The sequence below is a fragment of the Mastigoproctus giganteus genome, chromosome 2 (assembly GCF_048544385.1).
Source record: "Mastigoproctus giganteus isolate SK-2022 chromosome 2, ASM4854438v1, whole genome shotgun sequence".
NCBI lineage: Eukaryota > Metazoa > Arthropoda > Arachnida > Uropygi > Thelyphonidae > Mastigoproctus > Mastigoproctus giganteus.
The window spans coordinates 103,102,685-103,130,491 of NC_143576.1; the positions used below are offsets into that span (position 1 = coordinate 103,102,685).

The 27,807-nt window shown below is 35.5% G+C and overlaps 1 protein-coding gene across 1 annotated transcript in view; it reads left to right on the forward strand.

Annotated features, from left to right (window-relative positions):
• The window catches only part of Kap3 (kinesin associated protein 3), a 383,344-nt gene that overhangs the window by 85,806 nt on the left and 269,731 nt on the right, over nucleotides 1-27,807 (forward strand). The window contains exon 7 of the mRNA XM_090368616.1: nucleotides 11,918-12,005. Within this exon, the coding sequence (XP_090224742.1) occupies nucleotides 11,918-12,005 (88 nt within the window). The remainder of the gene's footprint in view (nucleotides 1-11,917; nucleotides 12,006-27,807) is intronic.

Sequence of the window (27,807 nt, forward strand, 5' to 3'; positions counted from 1 at the left end):
AAGCAACTCAACATCCTTCCTAAATTGAGGCCTCCAGACCTGTGCAGTACTCAAGGTGTGGCTTTTGGTTTGATTTGGTTTTACTAGCGCAACAGCAACCTAAGCTATAATGTGCCAACCACAGTAACTCAAGGCATGGCCTAACCATTGCCTTATACAAAGAGATAACCACTTCTTTTCCCCTGCTAGCAAAATTCCTGTATATCATTGACAATAGCCCATGACCTGCTCTGGCATCCTGTCTTCATTGCTCAGAAAACTTCATATCTGATTGCACAATTACTCCCAGATCTGTTTTATTTTCTACCACCCTAAGTGTAGTACCACACAGTTGATACGTTTCTCTGGGATTACTTCTACCCATATACAGTACTTTGCATTTGTCAATGTTAAACTTCAGTTGCCATTTCTCTGCCCATCTGTCCAAATTTTCTAGATCCTGTTGCAATAGTACACTGCCATTACTGTCATTAACAACATTGCCAACCTTTGTATCATCTGCAAACTTCGACATTAAGTCTGAAATACCTTCATCAATATCATTGTAAATATATGAAATAACATTAGGCCCAACACCGAACCCTGGGGGACTCCAATAATAACATTAGTCCATGAAGAGCAGCATCCATTGATTTCCCCCTCTTTGTCTTCTCCCACTCAACCACCCTTTTATCCATTGTAGCAACTTACCCTTAATACCATACTGCTCATTGTACAGTAGTATTCTGTGCACAGCAGTGTCAAAAGCTTTCCTGAAATCCAAGTGTATGACATCAAAATTATTTTTTGCATCCAGTTCCTTTGTAACCACATCACTGTATCCAATCAGATTTGTCAGACAACTCTTTCCCTTAACAAACCCATGTTATGTCTGAATTATTACTGCAGTCTTGTCTAGATGATGCTGCAATGTATCTTTAACCAGTGACTCATTTTCCCTGGAACAGAAACTAAACTAACTGGTTTGTAATTACTCATGTCACCTTTAGATCCCCCTTAATGAATTGGGGATACATTTGCACATCTCCATCCGTGGGTACTTCCCTGAATCCAAGGATGCTCTCATAATTATGGCTAAGGCTTTGCTTACTTTCTTTCCTGCCTCCTTTAATATAAGTGGATAGATTCCATCTGCCGCAGGCGCCTTTCTTATCTTTAACTTCAACAATTTCTCTTCCACTTTGCTCGCAGTTATTATGAAATCATTAAGCACCCTGTTACAGTTTGATAAACATCTGGCATTTTCCTCCCTTAATAACTCCTTGTGTGTAAATATAGATGCAAATACTCGTTCAGATTATTAGCTATCTGTGCAGGATCATCAACAGTTGAACATTCAATATTAAGTGGACCAATCTGATTCAACCCCTTCCTTCTAGAGTTTATATAAGTAAAGAAGTCCTTGCTGTTTTTCTTAGTATCCTTTGCCAAAGATTTCTTGTAATCTGCCTTCACTTGCCTAACCTCCTTTGTGACTTGATTACAGACTAGCTTATATCTGCCTGGCTTCTTTGTCACTTGATAATTTATATGCATCCCATGCAGTTTTCTTCTCTGTCACATGTCCAATTAGTTCATTTTACATCCATTTAGGCCTTCCCATTTTGAATTTGCTGTTGGTAACATCATCAGTTGGTCCCACTGTATAGAATTTAAATACTGTCTTAGACCACCGTAGTCACCTTTACGAAAGCAAAAACCCTTCCCTTTACCCTTGATGGTAGTTACCTCTTTGAGTAAATCCTACTTCAGCACACTGTGATGACTGCCACCTAGTGGTTCCTTTATCTGCAAATTCTTTGTATACGTATAATAACTGCTGATAACCAGATCAAGAGCATTACTTCCTCTGGTTGCCTCTCGAGCATGCTGCTGCTGCAGAAAACAATCATCCAATAATTCCACAAGTCTTGCTAGTTTGCGACTGACCAACCCACAAGTTCTAGTCAATCTGATCTGGGAAGTTAAAATTCCTCATTATCACACATTGATTTACTGGCTCATTCTATTTCTCTGTACAGTTGTTCATTGTACTCATTAGAGTCATTAGGCCTATAACACATTCCCACTCTAATTTTTTCTTTCCCAGTGCTTATGTCACACCAAACTGACTCAACATTGCACTGTCTATCTATGTCAAATAGATTTTGTATTTCTTAATTAACAACATAACCCCTTCTCCTTTCCTATCCTGCCTATCCTTTCTGTACAAATTTTACTCCCCAAATTCCAATTCTGCACTGCTTATATCTGTGTGACACCATGTCTCTGATATCACAACAATATCTGTCTTCACCAGTGCTTGAAATTTATCAAATTTATTTACCAAACTTCTGGCATTGGTGTACATGAAAGTATACATGCACCTATTCTTATTGTTAGTTACCCTAACAAAGCCCATGTATTTATTTGTTTCATGATGATTCCCACCAGTCCCTGAAACCTCCCAGCACCAGCTGCTCATTCTAACTGCTCATTTTTCTAATTATATTTTCTGCCTGTGGCTGCTATTGACCTTTTAGTCTGTGAATCCCTCCCAAGCTATCAGATTTCCGACACATCTAACGCTGTCTCAATAGCATCAGCAAACACTCTTGCACCCCTTCTATTTAAGTGTATCTCATCCCTGTAGAAATAATCTCTCGTGTTTACAAGTACAGACCACGATGAGAAAAATTCTACCCCACGAGCCTTGCACTATCTGTCCAGGGCTGAATTAATTGACAGGGTTCTCGTCATATACTCCCTCCTATCGTGGCTGGAAGGAATTGTAGACACTTTTAAATTCAACCCAAACTCACAACTTTTTTTTTTTCAACTTTAACCTGTACTTGTTCAGTACAGGTTAAAGGTCTTAAATCTGCAGATCTACTCTTGATGTCATTAGTGCCAATGTGTACAACAATATCGTTCTTTGTGTCCTTAAAAGATATCTGTTCTACAACATCAACTTTTGCTCCTGCAGACATCCTGGTCCTTTTCCACCTAACCTTTTTATGCAATATATTAACCATCTCCCTGACAATAGAGTCGCCGACAATAACTAACTCCTGTGGGACCAGCCCATTCTGCCTTGGAGATTGCTGCTGTGTTGCCTGATGCACAAGGGCGAGCTCTGGCATTGAGTTGGGCAGCTGAGAGTTTGATGTTTCCCCCATTTTAATACTTTCAAGGGCATCTACCTGACTCTTCAAACTCTCATAAGCACCCATCAGAATGCTGAGTTAGTGCCCAATTTCTTGACTTTCTGCACCTAGCACACAAAAACATCCTCATTGGCTAGATCATGCCCTGTTCCAGAGAGTTCTGGGAATATTCCACGAGTTGCACATTTTTTTTAGGCTGTGATGCATTGAAGAATCATCCCCCTCGGTTCTCCCCTGAGCCACAGCACTCCCGCCAGTCTGGGGCATGATATCGAAATTAATAATGAAAATTAATAAGATTAATAAATTTAATTAATTATCAATACGACACTATCTAATAGATTCCTGAATGCAGTGATTCGTATTATGCTATCTAGTTTTATGTTAGATACCTATTTACCACAGTTAAAAATTTGTATTCCCTACCACTCACTCTGTACGAAAATAATGGCTGCAGGATTAGAACGGAACAACGGTTTTACGTATAGTAAGTAGTGACCTGAAAAAACTCTTTCTAGAAACTATCTATCACAATGTTTGTTTTGGACAAAACAAACAGTGCAGAGGTCTCTCTAGATAATAATGGTTTCTCTAGATAATGCTTTGCCTATATTGTGGCAGCATGTCAGGGAAGGCCCATACCCATACCAGTAGGACACTACTCTGTTTCATATTGCTCACATTGTGGTGGATTGGTTTGAGGACATGAGCATCGAAAAGTTGGACTGGTTAGCCTAAAGCCTTGACCTCTGGGCTGGCTATTCCTGTAGAGCCCTATAGTTGAGATTAATTGGATCATTGGGTATGTGTGATGAGAGACTGCCCAAAAAACAGCTGCAGTGTTTGTTGCTTTGAAGGTTGAATGATGGAAAATATCGGAGGATATTTACAAAAAAAATTTAAAAAAATAAAAAAATACCTGCTGAAGAGAGTGTTCCATGAAGGCTGTCATAAAGGCTAAATGTTTCAGTGGGGTATCCAGATATTAATGCTAGGGCTGTGTATCGACTTGTATAACATTTTTAAGAAATGGAAATTACCTCCTTACTGCTTGGTTAAAGCACGAAAAGTAAGGATGAATTGTGTGAAAGAACTTTACAAAACTAAAATAATTTTTAATTAACTGAACTCTGAACTCCTTGGAGAAAGTGCACTTTCTTGTTGAGAACTTCAAACCATAATAAAATTAATAAAAAAGTATGAAAGGACCAAGATTCTTAATGATGGACTTTTGTGTAATTATCACCAGTTGGTTTAATGTGTGAGAACATGTGAAACCAACTGATGATAAGAACAGAAAGCACACACAGTTGTCTGTGTTACTTCTGTGTGTGTTTCTCTTCTCACACATTTGTGAGAAGAGAAACTGAGTTACTTTTAGTTTCCATGATTTCATGTAAGGGACACGAGTTGAAAATTTGATATGATTTAGCTGCCATATTTGTGAATAGTTTGCTGGTGGTTTAGCATTAAGAACACAAAGCTTTAAATTTTTTTGGAACCATTCAGTTGTCAGAGCTTTGTGAGTATTTATAACCTGAATTCAGTTTAATTAGAATTCTAGTGGAATCAATTGAAGGTTGGTTAAAAAGAGAATATACATTCTGACTAAATTCGATGGAATTAATTAGTATGCAGACAAGTTTGGTCGTAGTAGGCTCTAGTATTAGATGTACTGGTTACTTTGTACTTTATTGTAGTGCTGCCTATATAAAGTTATCACAGTTTTGCTGGCATTGTATTAAGTTCTCTGCCCTCAGGCAGTTTCAGTGCTCCATTGATGCCATGCTTTCTTGTGCTTCCCTTTTAATTCTTGCATAATTTCTTCTTCCTATCCAATCCATGGTATTGTATTTGTAGACTATATTATTGGTATCTTGGATGGTATATTTGGAAGTATCCTTAGTTTTTGAAATGCATAAGAATTGAACATTAAAGTGATGTCTGTATTTGGAAAAAAAAAAAAAAAATTGTAGTTGCCTGGCTAACTTGCTATGATATGGAAGGATTACTTTTGCATTTTTGTCAAGATCAACTGTTTTATTTCAGGGGTGGAAGATTAATGTATCTTTTGCCACTAGTATTGTTTCATTGATTAATTTAAGCAGATTTCTCCTAGAAAAAAGCATTAGTTAAATGCTGTAATTTTGCCTTTAGATTAGTTTGCTGAAGTATTAGTTAAATGCTGCAATACTTCTTTGTAATAACAGTTTCACTGTATGGATGGTGTGAATGAAAACATAGGTATTAGCTACTTTTCTTGTGTGTGTATCCTTTCTAAAATTATGAGATTTTGAGTTTTGAGCTGGTTATTGTACATGAAGATGTTGAAGTTTAAAAAAATTGATGCTGTCATTGGTTTCTAATTCTGAAGTGTATTTCAACCTGATATGTATTGAATTAAACTATAAAAAGAGGTTATCAGTAGTTTGTTGATTCAAACATTGATGCTATGAGTAAAGAATAAATAGTTTAACAGTTGTTAGAAAAGGGTTCAGAATGAGATTTTCTATTGATGCAAGATATGTATCTGAAAGGGAAGGGCTGAAATTTCCAGCCCCATAGGAATCCCTTATACCTGTTTATATGTGTGAGTCAAACCAAAAGTGTGTAGTCAGGACAAGGAAATGCCGTTTTTGAATATTATCCATGAAAAGGGTTGTGCACTGCATTAAACTGGTATCCTGTAGAAGTAGCTCCCATAATTGAATCATAATACTAATGTTATGTGGTGTAGTCCATGTAATGTTAGTATATAAGGAAACAACGTTGTATGATACTAGAATATCATTGTCCAGTAATCTAAAATTGTTTAATGTGTGTGTGTGTGTATAGGCAATATTAAGCAAGCACCTTGAATACCATTACAACAAACTTCTCAGGGGTTCATAAATCATTTTGTTATACTGAAATTTTGTTACAATGAGTATTGCTGAAAATTATTTCATAAGAATCATTACTTGTTCAAATAAATTCTGTTGCAGTTTTCTTATATGTATAGAGATAGCAATTTCTGATTTTTTACTTAAATATTTGCTGTGAAATCAATATTAAATAAATAAAATGACAAAACACTTACTACAAAAATAAAAACTATTTGTTCAGACATTGCTTCTCGGCCTTATGGCTTAGATCATAGTGTAATAATAATAATAATCATTGTTTTGAAAGAATATTTTATTTGTAAGAAATACTGTATTGAATTTTGCAGTACCCAAGATATGACCTTACCATTGCATACAAGAGTATGAGGCCTGCATCACCCTGCCCATGCTGGCACATCACAGTCTGAAAGTTCCAACAGATCCACATGTTATGTAGGAAGCAGATCTGTTGGAACAAGTTTATACAGGGCACAAAAGAGGTTTTATTTCCAAGAAAGACTTCAGTTCTGTAAATTGCAGCATCTGGAAACTAGGCTCATGCAACAAAGTCTGATTGAAGTGTCTAAGTCTTTAAATGTATTGATTAAACTAAATGGTGATTGTATCCTTACTATCTTTAAGATGATGCATATAAGGACACATTTAAATTGAAAAAGGATAGCTGCAAGATAGCAATATCTGTGTGAAAATTTGCTTTCAGCCAGAGAGTAATTGATGGTTGAATTGTACTTCCATCTCAAAGTGGGTTGATTGAATAAATTTATGCATCAGACAAGTTACACTGGTCAACATGATTTTTACCTTCACTAAATATCAGCCATTTGCAGTCTGTTTCTATGCATAGATTTCAAAAATAATTCTTAAAATTTCACATTATATCACAATTTTTACATATACAAGTTTTGTGTTTATCCATAGTACACATACATATGCAAGCATTATCTGTTTGTAGATAATGTTTGCATGTACTTGTAGATTGTAGATAGATGTGCTTGTAATGTTAAGGAAGAGTTAATGTTTTGCCTACCTCCTTCATTTGGAGAGACATTTATAGTGTAAGTGTACCATTTATCTGCATTCTGTGTTTTACTTAGCTTTATTAATAAAATGATTAAGCAGAAGCAAAAGAAGTGTCTGAATCACCCTGAAAATTTCTGCTAAGTTTGTGGGCAGTTTCCAACAAAAAATCAGAGGAAAAAAATCTACACTATTATTAAACATGCATATTCTTTGTACTTTGGTTGAAATGTTGGTGATCAGGACAAAACTTGGATTCCACAAATTTGTTGTATTACCTGTACCACAAATCTGAGGATGCGGCTAACTGAGAAAATTAAAAGCATGCCTTTTGCTGTTTTTGTGGTGTGGTGAAAACTGTGCAGTCCTGTTGGCGATTGTTATTTCTGTGTGACAGAAAAAAGCAAGGAGAGCCTGCTTCACGTATTGAAGACCTGCTGATACCAAATTCCCCAAAATCATGGGATAATAGAAGTAGTGATGAATATAGTGAGAAAATTCTTGTGTTGCAGACTTTGCCAGACTGCCTACTGAACAGATTTTTACTGCCAAACAGAAAATTATAACCATACTGCACTTAATTAAGCAAAAAGATTTGAGTAATTTTAAACTAATCTAAAAGAGCAAGCAAAACTCCTTGGTTCTAGGTTACAACAATGAAGGTTAACTTGAAGCAGGAATGCATTACAAAGTGTTTTCAAAATTTTGTTATGGAAGCTGGTGTATGTTTTTATAAAGATAATAGTGGTCTTCTGAATGAACTGCAAATTGAACACAAATGTGTAAATCGGTAAATGTATGCCTAATGAATGGCATACATTTACCGATGCCTCAAAAGTAAGATTTAAAGCAGTTTTGCTACCAAATGCATTACATTTTCTCTGTTTCATGCTGTTGGCTTGAAAGAAACCTAAGAAAGAATGTCCCAGATCCTGAGTGCAATAAAGTGCCATGACTTTGGAATGTCTGTGGTAAACTTCAGGTAATTGGATGACTCACTGCTTTCACAAAATGTTCTGGTTTTCTGATTGTGGGACAGTCATTCAACAAAAAAAAAAATAATAATAAACAAATAAACACTGCCCATATTACACAGAAGTGGGAAAAGTGGGAGGAATTTTTAGAAGGGAGAAATAACATAATAAAATGTTTCATTGGTTTTATCAAAAAAAGGTTTTACTTCCATCTTTGCATATAAAGTTTGGATTAATGAAGAATTTTTTAAGGCCCTGGATAAAGAATGAAGTGGATTTTGCTACCTGAGGGAATTATTCTCCAATTAAACAGATGCAAAACTGAAAGAAGGAATTTTCATTAGGCCTTAAAATAAAGAAACTCCTTAAATTATGTATTTGAAACAAATGCTACAGGATACTGAACTAGCATTGTTTAAAGCAGCTGTACATGGATTTCTTGGAAGCAGGAAAGAACATGATTAAGAATCTCTATTGTCAACTTTATTGAATCTCTGTTGTCAACTTTATTGCAAGATATTGCATATCTTGTTATAAAGATATGCACCACCAAATGTTTATGAAAATTCATTTTCTTCATTTACATTAGTTTTTTTTCCTCTCAAAATTTGAGAGATGTAACTGATAAGCAGAAGAATGATGGAAAAGTGGTACTGAGGTCGCTAGAATACTGTTGTGGTGGGAGATTACTGCTGGTTTCTTAAAAGGGAAAGCAAAATAAACTATAATAAAAACTCTGATTGGAAAACTGTTTCTAAGAAAAAGTATGTACACAGTACATTATTTGATTGTTATTTTAAATTAAATGACTCATTTTTAAGATAACATATATACACACTCTGGCCAAAAAACATGAATCTTTATTCACTGTCAAATACAGCTGCCTTTGTTTCAAATAACAGCAAGGATGCAGTGCTGCATGGGTTTTATAAGGTGTTTGAGTGTAATTTAGTAATTGTTTGTTTGTTATTTGGTTTTTAGGAGCATTAGCAACTAAGGCCATATTGCTCATTCCCTGACCTTTCCGCATCCTCCGTATTTGGTGGTCGCATGCTCGAACCCCGGTCTAATCAAGAAGCGTGTGCTATGCACTGCTGCTCCTGTCCACCTGGCTACGGAGGTGTCTTTATTTTAGTAATAGTATTTGCCCTATAGTGTAAGGAAGCCACAGGCTTTTGCTGCACTAGCAAAAAAAAAAAAAAAAAAAAAAAATAGATAAGAAAATACATTGTGCTTTCCTCTTCACACAGGTAACTATCCAGTCGATCTTTGAATTTATTCAAACTGTCAACCTCAACTACCTGCGAGGGCAACTTGTTCCACAAAAATGACTCGCTATCTAAAAGAAAACTTCCTACAATATAATCTAAACCTCAATCCCTGTAATTTGAATTTTTGACATCTGGTTCTGGAATTCTTTATAATAGCATGAATTCCACCTTTCTTGATTTTACTAATCCCTCTCAGCCTTATAAACTTCAATCAGGTCACCTCTTAGTGCCTGGTTGCCAAGCTCTGTAGCCCATGTAATTGGAATCTTTCCTCATATGGTCGTCCTTCTGCTGATCTCACCATTAGAGTTGCCTGTCTTTGGACCCTTTCAAGAAGCTCAGTCTTTTTTGAAGTCTGTTCAAAGATGGTCAGAGAAGTGGCAGCTATGTTTGGTCTAATTGTAACCATTCTTCCATCAAAATATCACACAGCTGTGAGAAAGCTGAAGGAAGAGGACTTTTGCTCAATAGCTTTCTCCCTCTCCAGCATACCCCACATATTCTCAATAGGATTGAGATTAGGTGGATGTGATAGCCTGGGAAGCTGGTAGAGATCAGTGTCATGTTCTCCAAACCATTGTTGCGTAATTTTGACACAATGTGCTGTTGCATTGTCATCCATAGAGTGGTCATTTCCTTTGGGATAAAAATGTAACATTGCAGAGTGCAGTAGAGCTGATAAAAAAATTAAGTGTGCACTTGATAACATTGATAGTACACCAGTATCAACAGACCTAGTCTGTGCCAAACAAACATTCCCTCATACTATGATACCACCTCCAGATGCTTCAGTTGTCTTAACAAGGAAAGCCATCACTTTGCAAGGTTCTTGCCACATTCTCTGCCTACCATCAGTGCAAAACAGTATATTGTGATTTGTCTGACCACGTGACTTTTTCATTGTTCCACTGTCCAATCATGATGTCCTTGGCACCACTGCAAGTAAATTTTGTTTTTCTCTGAAACAGGTGGCTTCCAAATGGGCAGGTGAGTGCCAATGCCCAATTTCTTTCCCCTGCACATGGTATGGGTTGGAATAAGGCAGTTCTAGGCTTGGTTGAATTCAGATGTTATTTGCTGCACATTGTATATCCTATTTTTCCATACTCCTTAGAGTAGCAAAGCCATCATACTCCTTAGAGTATAATGGCTTTGCTTTTGAAGTATTGTTTTCCTGCCACAGTTACACCTTTGAGATGTGGAAGGACCACTTGCTTTCCAGTCATTGAAAACCTTTGAGATGGATGCTTTTGATAAACCAATTAGGTTTCATTTCTTGAATCATGCTTCCTGCTAAATGCATGCTCATGATAAGGCCCTTTTCAAAGTCATAGATTGTGTTTTCCCCATTCTGACTTCATATTACTGCAGTCGAGCAACTTGTGCACTCTTTATAGTCAACAAGGCTACATGTCATTACCCAACATTATTCTTTGTATCTATATGCATTTATTTGCATTTTTTCTGAGTGTGGCTGTTAATACAAAGGTTAAATTTTTTGGCTAATGTGTGGGCGCCTCCGTAGCAGTGCGTACCACACGCTTCTTGATTAGACCGGGGTTCGAGCCCATGACCACCGAATACGGAGGATGCGGAAAGGTCAGGGAATGACCACCACGTATCCCGGAGTAATATGGCCTTAGTTGCTAATGCTCCTAACAACAAAAGCTAATGTGTGTTTTGTTGTATGATAATTTGAAATTGGTTGTTCTGAAATTAGTAAAATTTCAGTATATCATTCAGTGGAGACTAGTTATGGGCATAATCAAAATAATTATGGCATTTTCATAATTTATTACATGCAGATTAATAGATTATGAAATTATCAACAGGAAATTGTTGATAATTTCCCGAAGAAGGAAAAAACAACAACAATGGAAGGATTCAATCTGATATATGTTATCAAAACTAAAGATAGTGCTGCGTGCTTGTTTGTATGTGTACACACACACAACCAAAAGCACATTTTATCTTCAGCTTTGATAACATACATCAGATTGAATGCTTCTCCTGTTTTTTTTTTTTTTTTCCTTCCCAGTTTTCTTGTTGATTTTGCATTTGACTAATTTCAATATAATTCTTTTGATTATTGAAATAATTAATTATTCACTTGTGAAAATCGTTAGATTATTCCCATCACTAATGGAGACATAATTTTGGTATTTTTGCTAACAGTGGATCAATTTCCTTTAGAAACTGCAACTTTTTGCTCCAGAGATATGAAAAAAAAAAAAAAAAAAAAAAAATTTTTTTTTTTTGTTTTGCTGATGTTATTCAGGAGATGGACAAATTATTTAGGTAGTTTTTTTTATTTTATTTTATTTTATTTCTGGTTGATGTTATAAACTTGTCTCCTTGCATCATTTGCCACACTTATACTTATATGCTCTTACTCTTCTGGTGTGTCTACTTGTCTCTTTGCCTGACTAGATAGTCATTTTATTCTTACTAGGCATTTTATTTGTATTAATAACTGTGCATAAGGGGAAAAAGTGACACTGCATTTTTTCTGGTAATGAATTCATTGTTCAGATTTTTAATTTTTTTCTTAGTGTTATTTTAATAAAATATATCTTACAAAGTATTAATAAATAATATAAGGTTATTATTAAAATTTTCCTAAGATTGGCTCACTCTGTATGGACATGATTGAATATGAGCTGAAAAGGCACGAGCAGTGGAAAGAGGATTTATCCAAGAAGAAAAATATAAATATCCTTTTATTTATTATAATGATAAAAATAGTTTCTGCTACCAAGTTGTAAGGAGCAATTTGCAAAAATAAGTAATAACAGAATTATGATGTAGCATGTCTTATTTTAAAAATGAAATATGTGGTAATACAATTATGAAAAATGCATACATTTGAAATGACCGTGAACATCTTAAGATTTTAAGCTGTGCTTTATTGATATAATGCAAAGAATAATAAATTTTGCTAATAAACATTATTAGTAACATATATGACAAGTCTTCAGTGACGTTCATCATCATGCTGTATTGTCAGCTGCATTATATCAGTAAGGGATGGCTTAACTTCTAAGCCAGAAAAGGCTTAGAAGTTGGTCAACACTTAAAATGTTAAGAAAACAAAAATCTTGACTAATTTTATGCTGCTGAACATGAAAATCACATTAAAGTTTGTCAATTGGCTCTTGTTTTTGAATTGCAGTTGGGTTCTCATATTAGCGAGTTACTCTTATGTTATCAACTACGGCTCTCAGCAAAATGCATGGCAACACTGCAGTTTCACTACCACCATGCTCTTGGCATGTGATTGGCAACTGTTGCTTCGCTCTGCATCATGTGATTAGTTGTCATCTCAAATGCATCTTCAACTGTTGCAGTAATCCTCTTAATATGGCTTAGGTACTGGGTAATTTGTTCTCCGTTAACGGTTCTCTTTTTTTTTTTTTTTTTTTGATTTGGTAGTTGTTGGCGCATCGGCTTCTGTGGCCATATTGCACCTCCCAAGGTTTTTGCAGTACTTTGATCCAAGCCCGAGGCGGGAATCGAACCCGCGACCTTTGGGTTGCCGGGCAGGTACTTTACCCACTCGGCTAGCCCGGTCGGCTGTTCTCTGTTGAGATTATTTGTGTCATGTAAGATTAATATGCCCCGTAATTGTGTGAATAGTCCAGATGACTTCTGTTAAGTATGTGGAGAAGTCACGTTACTTCAAGAAAGTATTTCTTAACTCGAGCCATAAAAAAGCCTACTTCTTGTACTCTGGATGTAAAGTAGGCAACCAGAACAAGAACTGGGCTCCACACACACACATGCTGCACTACCTGTTCATCGAAACTCAGCGCACGGGTGAATCAAAAGAAAGTTTTTATGCCTTTCACAGTGCCCGTGATATGGAGGGAGCCAACAAATCACGTCACAGACTTACTTCTGTATGGTGCCTCCTATTAGAAAAGGGATGACAATGTAGAAAAAGTGGACAGTGACGTACCCAATATAACATCTGCAATTTGTTCTGTGCCTTGTGGGGAAGTACTATCTATTCCTGAACTGCTCAACTGTTTTTCTGTACAATTTGATGACATCAATTTGATATACACAAAGAAGTACAGCAGCTGTCTATGTCAAGGGATCCACCATTTTGTCCAAACCTTTATCCTTCTGAACCACATAAGATCACATAAAGTGAGCTTAATGACCTCATCAGGAATCTCAAACTGCCAAAGAATAAAGCAGAGCTTTTGGTCTCTAGGCTACAACAGTGGAATCTTCTAGATCATTTCTGTGAAAGTGGCAACATTTTGTACTTGAAATAAAGGCTACGACAGATTCTATCAAACAGAAGTTGAACACACTTTTGTAAGGATGTTGATGGTCTAATGGCAGCAATGAACATGAGGCACATTCCCAAAGAATGTAGACTATTTATAGATGCTTCTAAGGTTTGCCTTAAGGCTGTGTTATTACACAGTGGAAATGTGCTGCCTTCAATACCTCTTGCTTATGCAGTCCACAAAAAAACATATGCAGACATGGAGAACCATTCTTAGGTGTACACTATCAAAAGTATGAGTGGCAGATATGTGGTGATTTAAAGGTAATCACCATTTTATTAGGACTACAAAAGGGTTACAGATATGTGGTGATTTAAAGGTAATCACCATTTTATTAGGAGTACAAAAGGGTTACACTAAGTATTGTTGCTTTCTTTGCGAGTGGGATAATCATGCCAAGGATATGCACTACAAGAAGAGGAGTTGGCCTCAATGAAAATCATTAACACTTGGAATGAAGAACGTAGCCTTTGAACCTCTAGTAGTATTCACATACTTGCAAGAGAAATTCCCAAGATTTAGTACAGAGAAGATTAAGGCAGGCATTTTCATTGGTTCACAAATAAGGCAACTTTTTAAAGATGAACGGTTCAATTGTGTCCTTAGTGATAGCAAGAAATCAGTGTGGAAAGCCTTTCGAAATGTTTCGACTGGTTTTCTAGGAAACGTTAAAGCTGTAAACTACATGCAGCTTGTGGAAGATCTCTTTACTTCTTACAAAAAACTGGGGAGCAACATATCATTGAAGATGTTTCTTGCACTCAAACCTGGATTTCTTGCCACCAGACAGTGGTTGCTGTCAGCGATGAACACAGCGAGTGCTTCCATCAAGACATCACAGCAATGGAACAAAGGTAAATGGACTGCCACCATATAAGCTGATTATTATTGGATAGTGAAAAGGGATGCTCCCAAAGCTGAATACAAGCGAAAGGCGAAAAGGCCCTGCATTTGATAGAGGTATGTTTTTAGCTACATCTTACTGCCGTATAAATAATAAAAAAAAAAAAAAAAAACCTTGTATAAATATAAAAATATTCCATTTTTTGAAAACAAGAGCCAATCTGCCATTTTAAGCACTATTTCTGTATTTAGCATCCCAAAATCTATAAAGTAAACTTAGTTTCATGCCTGTAGCAAATTATGACCCAAAATTTGTTGTTCAGTGTAATTATTTATGTTAAAAAAAAAACGTGCATGGACTGATATATGAAATATCTATTATTTATTTCTTTTAGGATTTATAATGAAAAGACGTGTGTGATGTCTCTTGATTAAATAATTTTTTCCATTTAATTAAAATTTTTATTAACTCTACTATAGGGACCAACATTATCACGAAGCCTATGAAAAAGAAAACACCAAATCACATATAACAAATACAGAAAATTCCTGCTTGCTGTTAAGGTTGAATTTGGCAAAGCATTTAAAATGAAATAAGAGAAGACAGAGCAATAACACTCGCTTTCAGCAGTGTGAAGGAACTATTCCCTGTACAAATAGACTCGTGTTCACAACCACCAAACAATGAACACTGCTTTTATAATTAGCATTTAGCATTATTTGAGGCATATGATGCAAGAAAGCAAGCTTATACAGCATTAGCCAAAAAAAAAAAAAAAAAAAAAACCCTTCCTATTTCACCCATCTGGTCACCCCAAATGTTTGTCTAGTTCAGCCTTAAATTTATTTAAGCTATCAACTTCCACAACAACAGATGGAAGTGTGTTCCAGTAATCAACTACCCTCTGGCTAAAGGCAAACTTCTGCTCATCTATTCTACAACTGTCTTCCCTCAATTTGAATCTATACCCCCTCAGGTTCTTAATCTCAGCAAGTGGAAGTATCCTATCAGCATTGAGCCTGCTTAAACCATTCAAGGCATTGTACACTTTAATCAGATCACCTTGCAGGTGCCTAGTCTCCAGATGCTGCAACTTGCAGAACTTAAGCCTTTCTTGGTAAGAGCACCCCTCTGTTCCTCTCACCAATCTTGTTGCCCTTCTCTGTACTCATTCTAGCAACTCTACATTCCTCCTAAAATGAAGCCTTCAGACCTGTATGCAGTATTCAAGGCATGGCCTGACCATTGCCGTATACAAAAGGATAATCACCTCCTTGTCTCTGCTAGCAAAATTCTTATATCTCATTGACCTGCTCTGGCAGCACGTGTGCACTGCTCGGAGAACTTCATATCCGACTGCACAATTACCCCCAGGTCTTTTTCATCTTCCACCTCTCTGAGTGTAGTACCACACAGTTGGTACTTTTCTCTTGGTTTACTGCTACCCATATGCAGTACTTTGTATTTGTTAATGTTAAACTTCAGTTACCACTTCTCAGCCCATCTGTCTAACTTTTCTGTCTTTACTATCATTAACAACCGTGCCAACCTTTGTATTATCTGCAAACTTGGACTTAAGCTTGATATACCTTCATCGATATCATTGATAAATACACAAAACAACAATGGGTCCAGCACAGAATCCTGGGGGACTCCACTAATTAGCATTAGCATTAGTAGAGGCATTTGATGCAAGAAAGCAAGCTTATGCAGCATCAGCCAAAAAAAAAAAAAAAAAAAAAAACCCACTTCCACTTCACCCCTGTTTGTTCAAAATACCTGTCCAGCTGAGCCTTAAACTTATTTAGGCTATCAACCTCCACCACAAGGGATGGAAGTCTGTTCCACCAACCAACCACCCCCTCAGGTTCTTAATCTCAGCAAGTGGAAGTATCCTATCAGCATTGAGCCTGCTTAAAGGCAAATTTCCGCACGTCTATCCTACATCTGTCTTTCCTCAATTTGAATTTATGCCCTCTCAGGTGATATTTCTGAGCTAGAGGAAGAATCCCATCAGCATTGAGCATGCTTAAACCATTCAAGGCTTTATACACCTCTATCAGATCACCTCGCTGGTGCCTAGTCTCCAGACACTGTAATTTGCAAAACTTAAGCCTTTCTTCGTAAGAGCACCCCTTTGTTCCATTCACTAATCTTGTTGCCCTTCTCTGTACTCGTTCCAGCAGCTCTACATCCTTCTTGAAATGAGGCCTCCAGACCTGTATACAGTACTCTAGGTGTGGCCTGACCATTGCCTTATACAATGGAATAATCACCTTATCCCTGCTGGAAAAATTCCTGTATATCATTGACAATACTCCATGAGCTACTCTTGCAGCCCGTCTGCACTGCTCAGAGAACTTCATATCTGCCTGCACAACCACCCCCAAGTCCCTTTCATTCTTTACCACTGTCAGTGTAGTACCACAGAGTTGATACGTTGCTCTGGGGTTGCTGTTTCCCATGTGTAGTACTTTACATTTGTCAATGTTAAACTTCATTTGCCACCTCTCAGCCCATCTGCTCAACCTTTCCAGATCCTGTTGCAGCAGCATAGTGTCAGTAGTGTCCTTGACAACCCTGCCAACCTTTGTATCGTCTGCAAACTTAGACATTAAGCTTGATATACCATCATCAATATCATTTATAAATACAGAAAACAATAATGGACCCAACACTGAGCCCTGAGGGACTCCACTAATAACATTAGTCCACGATGAGCAGTGTCCAATGTCACACTGCTCCAATTTGTGTAGCAGTCTTCCATGTGCAACAGTATCAAAAGCATTTCTAAGATCCAAGTATATAATATCAAAGTTGTTCCCTGCATCCAGTTCTTTTGTGACTGCATCATAGTATCCAATCAAGTTGGTCAGGCAAGACTTCCCCTTAACAAAACCATGCTGTGTCTGAGCTATAACTGAAGTCTTGTCTAAATGATCCTGCAGTGCTTTTACCCTTGGATCCTGCAGGCTTCAAGATAAATATACACTTCTCTACATGGACTAATAACATTAGTCCATGTAGAGAAGTGTATATTTATTGCCACTCTATGCCGTCTCCCACTCAACCATCCTTTTATCCATTGCAGCAACTTGCCCTTAATGCCATACCACTCCAATTTGTACAGCAGTCTTCCACGTGCAACAGCATCAGAGGCTTTCCTGAAATCTAAGTATATGATATCAAAATTAATGAGTAGATGCAAACTATTCATTCAGTTTGTCAGCTACCTGAGCATGATCATCAATATTCGAACCACCAACATCAAGTGGACCAATCTGATTCATTCCCTTCCTTCTAGAGTTTACTTTAATAAAGAACTCTTTGCTGTTTTTCTTTGCATCCTTTACCAAAGATTTCTCATAATCTGCCTTTGCCTGCCTAACCTACTTTTTTACTTGATTACAGACTAGCTTATATCCGCCATAGGCTTCTATGTCAGCTGATAATTTATATGCATCCCATGCATTTTTCTTTTTTACCATGAGCCTCATTAATTCATCTGATATCCATTTAGGCCTGAACCTTGAACAGTATTTCTTAGTTGGTATGAAAAGCCTAGTAGGCTCCAAGATCAAGTCCCTAAAGGCTTCCCATTTAGAATTCAGCATTGGTAACATCATCGGTTGATCCCACTCAACAGAATTTAAAAACTGTCTGAGACCACTTTAGTCACCTTTACGAAAACAACAACCCTTCCCCTTTACTCTTGATAGTAGTTACATCATTTAAGTAAATCTCACATCAGTACACTGTTATCACTGTCACCTAGTGGTTCCTTTATCTGCAAATTCTTAATGCATGAATAATCAATGCTGATAATCAGAACAAGAGTATTTCTCCCTCTGGTTGTCCCCCCTAACAAGTTGCTGTAGAAAACAATCCTCTGATAAATCTACAAAAGTCTTTCTAGTGTACAAGCAACCAATCCACAAGTTCCAGTCAATATCTGGAAAGTTAAAATCCCTCATTGCAAGATATTCTGATTTACTGGCCCACTATTTCTCTGTACAATTGTTCTTTGTAATCATCAGAGTCATTAGGCCTATAACACACTCCTCATTTTACCTTTCCAAGTGTTTGTCACACCAAACTGACAACATTGCACTGTCCACCCATGTCAATTGGATGCAATTCGTTAGATTTTTTGTTTCTTAACTAACAGCGTAACCCCTCCTCCTTTCTGTCTATCCTTTCTGTACACATTGTATTCCTCAAATTCCAATTCTGCACTGCTTATATCTGTGTGACACTGTCTCTGCTATCTGAACAATATCTGCCTTTGATGCCTTGATTAGCACTTCAAAATCATCAAATTTATTTACTATACTTCAGCGTTGGTGTACATGCAAGTATACATGCACCTGTTCTTACTCTTAGTTGCCCTAACATAGCTCATGTATTTATTTGTTCCATGACTCCCAGCAGCCTTTTTTTTTTTTTTTTTATTGAAGTCCCCAACAACGTGCTTTCTAGGCTGCTGCTGCTCGTTACAATAGAAGCAGTGCAAGAATCGCTTTTGCCTCTGCTTGCGGCTACTGTTAATCTTTTAGTCTGTGAATCTCCCCAAACTAGCAGTTTTCCAACCCACCTAACACTGCCTCGATAGCATCACCAAATATTCTTACGCCCTTTATTTAAGTGTATCCCATCCCTGTAAAAGCAGACTCTCCTGTTAGCAAGCACAGAGCATGCTGAAAAAAATTCTACCCCCATAATTAATAGATAATTAAATAAAGGAACCAGCAACTCACATGCACTACCTCTTTAAAGGGACATCAGCTCTTGTTGTTATTTGGTTTTTAGGAGCATTAGTAACTAAGGTCATATTGCTCCGGGGATATGCGGTGGTCATTCCCTGACCTTTCCGCATCCTTTGTATTTGGTGGTCACGGGCTTGAACCTCAGTCTAATCAAGAAGCGTGTGCTACGCACTGCTGCTGCTGCTCTTGCCCACCTGGCTATGGAGGCACCTCAGCTCTTGTGAACTCTAAAAGGAATTTATTTCAGTCATTGCCCACTATCCTGCAAAATATCAGTGGCTATCCCTGTATGATCCAAATCAGATACAGAATAAGAAGCAGAACTCAATTATAAAGAATTGTGTCCATCAACTTCTATAGATTAAATAAGTAAACATAACTGACAAAAACAACAAGCATAACAGACAAATACAGCAAATGAAGTTTATATTTGATATCGATATTAAGATTGGTCATTCAATCTACTCATACTTGCTAAGAGGAGAAAACTGAAGACGTGCCTCCTTTGAAGTGGTCCCATTGACACGTCACATGTGCCCGTTTTACAGCACTGAATGGCAAGGTTTTTTTTTTTTTTTTCTCCTGCCCAGAACCTACACTCAGGAAACTTACATGAATGTTTTCATATTTTTATAGGATATCACTTTATAACAAGTGTTTTTTAATTGTGATATTAGACCTCTTAATATACTAAATTGTTTATTTAATTTACACGTATACCACCAGAATGAACATACTGTTAAGAAATTTTAACCTCAAAACACAAGCACTCCTTTAAACACAGGTGTGGTGCATCATGGCTTTAGTAGGCATTGTGCATAAAAACTTAAATTATATCATAAATAGATCACTCCAGTTGGTCTGTATTCATTTTTATCTGTCTGTCTTATTTTTGCTTCAACTTATATTCCTGCTGCTGTTAAGGTTGAATTTGGCAAAGTACCTAAAATTAAATAAGAAAAGACAAAGTAGACAGATTTGCATATATCATCATGATGTTCTGATATTGAGATTTTCAAACAGTAACTCATTTGGTGCAGATCAATTTTATTGATACTAACTTTAGGGTTTTTCACTTTTATGTGAAAAAGATCAACCGCTATCCATTGAAAATTAGAGTTGAAGAATAAGGTAATAGACATTGAAGCCCTCGTGGTTATCACAGTTGGCAGAATTGCCGTCCTCCCCACACTGGGTGGAAAAGACCCGAGTTTGAGTCCCGTCAATGATGTGAGAAATTTTTAAGGGCCTTTTTCAATCAACCACAGAATGCGCGCACACAATTTATAAACAGTATACAGCAATATGGCCTTAGTTGTTAATGCTCCTGAAACCATACTACAACAACAGTAGATGTAGAAACAACCAATTTGATAATGAAACACTACACTGCATTATGTGAATATAATTTAGACAGTTTCATTAATAACTTTACATTTCAGTATTCTGTTTTTCCAGTATCTTTTTCATTGATAAGTTGTAACTGAGGATTCTGCATTATGTAGTTATGTAACCAATTTTTTTTTTTTTTTTTTTTTTTACTGTTCACAGAAAAAGGACCTATAGTGTCTCAAAATGTTTGGAATATTGCGATATTAATGACACACTTTATCTACTGTGATTGACTCTTTTTGTCAGCGCAAAAAACAGATAATGTTGCATTACATTACATGTAATTTAATTAATTCATTTATTAACACATTGACTACTATGGGTGAATGGGACTCCGACACCAATCTGAGTTAGGTATGTTAAATTATTCAAAACCCAAATTATAATATATATTCATCACCAAAACGCTTAAAAAAAAAAAAAAAAAAAGAAAAAAGCTTCTCGAATTATCTTATAGATGGTGTGTGCAAAAGATGTATTGTTACCTGTAGAATTCAATTCATCGTGTATGGGCAGTGCTGTGCGTAAACCCGTAATAGTGACATAGATTGTGCCATGTATGTATGTTGTATTTAGTAATTTGTTACGTGTTTCTTAAAAAAAAAAAAAAAAAAAAAAAACCCCTAAAATGTTGATAAGAAGAGACCACTGACTGAAGAAGACCTTGAGCTGTATGCTAATATGAGTGACGAGGAATTTGAAGAGATTTTTGATGAGCTGTACAGTTCTGATTCCGACAGTGAAAATTATGAACCTTCTAACGATTCAAATGAGGATAGTGAAGGTGAAGCCAGCTCCCAGTCTGAAGATAATCCTAATTCACCGCAGGCAAGTACGTCAAATAATGATAATTTGTGGAATGAAATAGCACAAGATCCTCCAATTTATTTTTTAAGTGAAATGTTGGTTTGAAAATGGACACAAGAGAACTGTGTACAAAAATTGGTAGAGCTATATTTTTCGGAAGAATTTCTTACATTATTAGTGGAACAAACTAATTTATATGCTAGGCAAGAAATTGAAAAATGTAGACAATTGCAAAAATATGCTAGGTTGTCAAAATGGAAGGACACTGACATCTCAGAAATGAAAGTGTTTCTTGGACTTTGGTAGAAATGGGTCCTTGTTCTTTTCCTTCAATAGAGCATTACTGGAGTACAAGTGCATTCTACAATGTTATGTTTTGGCGATCATTTATGAGTTGATATAGATTCCAGTTGATATTACGATATTTTCACTTCGCAGATAACTCATTACAATCTGATGACAGGTTATACAGGGTAAGACTGATTTTGAATCATTTCAATAATGTTATGCGCAATAATTACTTACCGAATAAAAACATATGTATTGACGAATTAATGATGTTGTGGCATGGGAGACTGAATTTCCGCCATTACATAAAAAATAAAAAGCACAAATACAAAATCAAACTTTACGAACTGTGCGAGTCTGATGGCCTTGTTATGAAAATTTACTCAGGTAAATCAGAAGAAACTGATTTCTTGCTTGAGGACTACTTAGACAAGGTAGTGTATACAGACAATTTTTATAATTCTGTTGCTCTGACAAAATTGTTGTCTGCTTGAAAAACGTATGTATGTGGAACGTTACGCACCAACAGAAAAGAAAATCCAAAAATCTGGTGATGAGAAAATTGAAGAAAGGAGAAGTTGCATGGCAACGAAATGGCTGTTGTAGTTTGTAAGTGGAGGGATAAAAGAGAAGTTCTCATTATTTCTTACGAAAACGTTTAAACGGTCGAGGTACGTAACCGGAATGGAAAAATATTCGATAAAACCCAACATGATTTGAGATTACAATGGCAGAATGTCTGGCATAGATCAATCGGATCAAATGCGGTCATATTACTTAGCACTAAGAAAAAGCATCAGATGGCCGAAAAAAATTGCATTACGTATTTTAGAAATATATATACCTAACACATACATCCTTTTCCATCAAGTTACAAGTTCCACCATAAAGTCTCTAAATTTCAGAGAAACATTCATTGAATCTTTGATTGGAGAAAAAAATTCTAAACGTTCCAAAGAAGATTAGGTCTGAACACAACATTCATTATTTATAGACTATACCACCAACTGAAAAAAAAGTACGGCCGACTAAGCCATGTCGAGTATGTACCAGAAATAAAAAAATGCCGAGAAACACGCTATTATTGTCCAGTGTGCCAAGAAATGCCTGCTCTTTGTGTAGAAGAATGTTTCAAGAAATATCACAAATAATCAATATTATTTTTGTAAGTCTTAGTAATACTCTTTTCTTTGTGTATTTGTAAATAAAATATTTTTTTTTGTGAATAAATTTTCTGTTTTCTAACACCGTGGTTGATCTTTCATTCTTATCCCAGAAGCCCGCTATCCAACAATTTCACGTATTTGCTACAAATATACTCATAGCTGCACCCGAAAGGCAAGTCATACCAGTTTGAGTTAACCCATAGGCGGCGTCCTGGGCCAGATTGCCAAATATGAGTTAACTGGTATTTGGCAGTCAACGCGTTAAGTACTGCCCATCTATAAATGGATAAAATGTGTTAAAAGTTCACTCTAATAGCTGACATTCCAATTTCAGTTTTATAAATATAATTTACTTACTATAAAATTTATTTCACTTGAACTTAATTGATAATTCCTCCATTATATATAAACCTCTGATTTAACTCAGCAGCAATGTTTGTTACACAGTTTCACAGAACCTCTCAGGTGTTCAACTTTGCTTTTAGTGTACCAATATTTTTTCTTTGTTTAATGGATTTCAGTACTTATTGTAATTTTTTGTTTTTAATAAAAATATTTAAAATAATGCTTTTTTTCCCCTACACATTTTTAATAAAATTAATTCTGAAAATTAAAAAACAAAGTTAAAATCATAAAATATAAACATGAAGCTAACAGTCACTTCTATTTTCCAGTTCAGAGAATTATTAATAGCATGAAATTTAAAACTTATATTTGCACATATATGGGTGTTCTATCAAACAAAGGAATAAAGATATGAATAATAATAACTGAAAAAAGAAACTACAGTTGAACTTAGCTATAACGAGCACGGATATAATGAGATCATGGCTGTAATGAGCAAAAAGCCATAATGATTTTAATTTATCCATATTTCCGTACAATCACTCACTGTTATGAGCATACTACACGGATATACCAAATAAATTTTGGTAACTGTGCAAACATTCTTAATGGTCGGGTAGGCAAAAAAACCCAATTCTTGGAATAGACTAAAATGAAAAGGGCGACTTAGCTTTATGACCACCTGCATTGGATTAATGGCCAGTTTATGACCTTGTAATTCCAGGGGTGGGGGCTATACAACAGTGCATTGGTGTTCTACTTGTTGCACTACCCTATTTACAGATTGTCTTGTATTCAGTGAACCATAATTATTTGTGAGTTACAACATGGTGCAAAAATTGAAGTGTATAAAAAGTTTTCTTTGTCCTCTTCAAGTGTATCAATGTTGTGGAAGAATAAAGATGTTTATATATCGGCACTGAAAAAGAACATAACCGGGGGGGGGGGAGAAATTTAGAAAGTGTGAGGTTACAAACATTGCTTCAATGATCCGCCACACAAAGAAGTGCTGGATTTTCAATAGACGATCCAACCTTGAAGGCTCAAGCAGAAAAAATTGATAAACAATTTGGACACGACAATTTTGTGTGTAACAACGGTTGGCTGGATCAATTTAAAAACCGACATAATATCGTTTATGCAAAAATTAGTGGAGAATCTCGATCTGCAGATCCAATAATGGCAAATGAATGGATTCACCATGTTTGGGCAGAAATCAGCAAAGATTTTAATGACAAAGACATCTACAATGCTGACGAAACAGGACTTTTTTATAATTTGACACCTGACAATATATTTAAATTCAAAGGGGAAAAATGTGTTGGTGGAAAAAAAATCAAAGGCTCGCTTGTTGGTGCTCGTATGTGCAAATATGACAGGAACTGATCATTACAACCTCGGTGTTACAAAAACATAAGGAAACTTCTTGTGAATTACACTGCAATGACTTCAGATATTTTTCAGCAATGAATGAATGTGATGATGATATGATGACAATTGAAAGTGAATCAAAAGCGGTGCTGTCAATCTTACAAGCTTTAGGTGTAATGGACACAGTCAGTTTGTTTGAAGTAACAGGCAAGGAATGAGACTTTTAACGTGTTGAATGTTTTAAGGGGAAACTTAAGAAATATCAAAGTGAAATCTTTAAAATAAACATCAATAAAGACTAATTGAAATCGTGTTTAATATTAAATAGTATTGTTTTTAATTGCAGAGAGATAAATTGTATTTAATATTAAGTGTTTTGTAGTTTATAGAAATAATACATAGGTATATACAGCAGACTCTCGATTAACTGGGACACTTCAAGACTCCAAATTAAAAAAAAAAAAAAAAAGCAACCAGAAATCAAAAAAATTTAAGTAATAACTAGAATAGGTATAAACAGATATTTTGCAAGTTGTAAATAAGTGACAAGTGGCTATGAGTCATCATTGGAGATTAGTGTACCGATTATCTTGCAATCCCCGCTGTCTTCACATCCGCCGCTCAAAAAAAACGAAAAAAAAAAAAAAAAAAAAAAGAGAGAGAGAGAGAGAGAGAGACCAAATGTTTAATTTGTTTTAGTGCGTTGTGTCGATTGTTGTGTTCTGTTGCAGCGCAAAAGGACAAATTTTGTTTCGTTATTTATGTCAGGGATGTCAGAATTTTTTTTGTAGAAATATATATATATATTTTTTTTTTTTGGTTTAGAAATTGCAAAAATGATGGGTAAACGCAAAAGAGTTGCGTTTTCAGTTAAACAGCAACTTGAAATTATTCAAAAGTTTGAAAACGATGCATCTGTTAAATCTCTAAGGAATCATTATAATAAGGATGTATAAAAATGGCCAAACATTAACAAGTATCGCACGGAATTCAGATTTGTCAAAATAATATAGTAGCAATATGTTAGTCATTCCCGAATTACGTAAAACTCGAAGTAAGAAGTCCTGGAACGTATCCCTTGCGTATGTTAGGGACTTTTGTATTTTTGGATTAACTGGGAAATTGATTATCCGGGATTTGTTTTTTTACCATCTATCCCGGAAAATCGAGAGTCTTATTATTTTTCTCTCTAATATTTTGTTTTTTGAATCTATCCTTTTAACAAGTTATTGAGAATTTAAAAAAATAGGAGGCAGTTTTAACTCATCACTGATATAAAATGTTTAAACTGTTTAAAGGCCCCAGGGGTTTTCCACCTCTGCTATCACTGATATGATGAGTAATGGTTATAAAGAGAAAATTTTGTCGGTCCCATGATGCTCGTTATAACCAAGTTCATCTGTGTTTTACATTGCTAATAATAATAAAGACAAAAAAAAAAAAAAAAAACGCATTTTGTACAACAGTTAAACATAAAACAGAGGAACTACTTTTCATAGCAGGTGCCTTTGCCATGCATCAGCCAACATGCCAATTTTAAACTACCTGTGTGAGCAACAGGTTGTTTACGAGAACTGAAAGTTTAACATGTTAGAGTAAAAGCAAAAGTTAAAAACAGCAAATAATTATGCAGAACTTGGCAGGTTCTTTGATTTTTCATTTCAAGTAAACAATTTTTCACTTCAAAACAACTTGAATAAAAGTTAGACTATATTTAGGAAGATAAAAAAATTCAGATTTTTAATCATTAATTAACAATTAATGCACAATATATATTTTTTTGAATAGTTTGTAAAATGAACTATTAATGTAAAGTAAATAAGGATTGAATTTCCCATAAATGTAAGAGGATATTTTCCAAAAAAGTTTACCCCCAAAATTCATATCAACCCTGATTTATATGAGAATATGTCCTAACAACAAAATTTAAAACTTTTTAACTATTTTAAAAATATCTTATTTTAAAAATTATACAAGTGCACAAGAACTTTTTTTGTTTAGAAAAAATCATTATAGAAAAAATCAAATGGTGCTAATGCCTTGTTTGCCAAAAAAGGCATTAGCACCATTTGTTCAGTTGTTTGCACTGTACCATGAGAGAATGTCAAATGTGAGCACAGCATTTATTATTAGAAAATAATTTTTTTTACTGGATAAAAAAAAATGGCATAGTAAATATCCAAACCATAGTTTGTTACTACATATAGCATTTAATATTATTGTATATCAAATCCATAAAAATATCCAATTTTAAATTAATCAGAACCAAATATGGAACACTGCTCCATGTGAAATTTTGTCTTAGCTTTAATTAAATATTACAATTTTAGTTTCTTTTATTAACGTTGCCTTTCTTCCAAAGCAACTAAATGCAACTCAATTTGAATTGTGGGTACACTTTCATTATTACAAAATCCATTGATAATCAAGTTCTGCAAGTGAAAATCACAGTTTCTTGATAATATAATTGAAAATGATTTTTATGATTTTGTTTTAATTTTATTGTTAGGGTACTTTGGCTACCAGAATCCACCTTGCTAAGAATAACTGAAGTTGTTGCATTAGTTTCATGGTATAATAGTGTTCTTTTTTCCATGCCATAGTCTTGGAGATATAACCATATAAGATATAATCATTTATCTTTGTAGTAAATGTAATTAAATATAAAACTGTAAAAATTACATTAAACAAGGGCTCAGAATTTACTAGTGGTAGTTAACTGGAACAGTGTTCTAATTCATCATATGCATTGGCAATGTATATTCATTACCTGATTTATATTGTTATCCTGATGTGCATTTCATTTTGTAAAATTTTTTATTTCAAGCCATGATTTTGAGTACTGTATTTCTCCTCAAAAATGTTGCGTGAACCCCCCCCCCCTCCCCATGTGTCTTATGGTTTGAAGGTACATTGTAGTGTTTTTATCTCTGGCTGTGGCTAGAGATAAAAACCTCTATTGGCTAGAGAAGGTGTGGTCAGATTATCCCTGTAGTCTTCTGGCTCTTTTAGTGTGTGATCACTTCAAATTGCATATAATAGAAGCAACAGAAAGGAGTTAGCTGCAATCCCAGCTGGCCTTAGTTGTTTGAAGCCACTGCACAGCTCAAATTTTTTAAAGCATTCATGTATGAGAAGTGGATGAGATGGATGGAGGCATCATGATTTTACACCAACATATTGAATGAAGCAATGATTTCATGGGTGTCTGATGGGTGAAAAATGGTTTGTGGG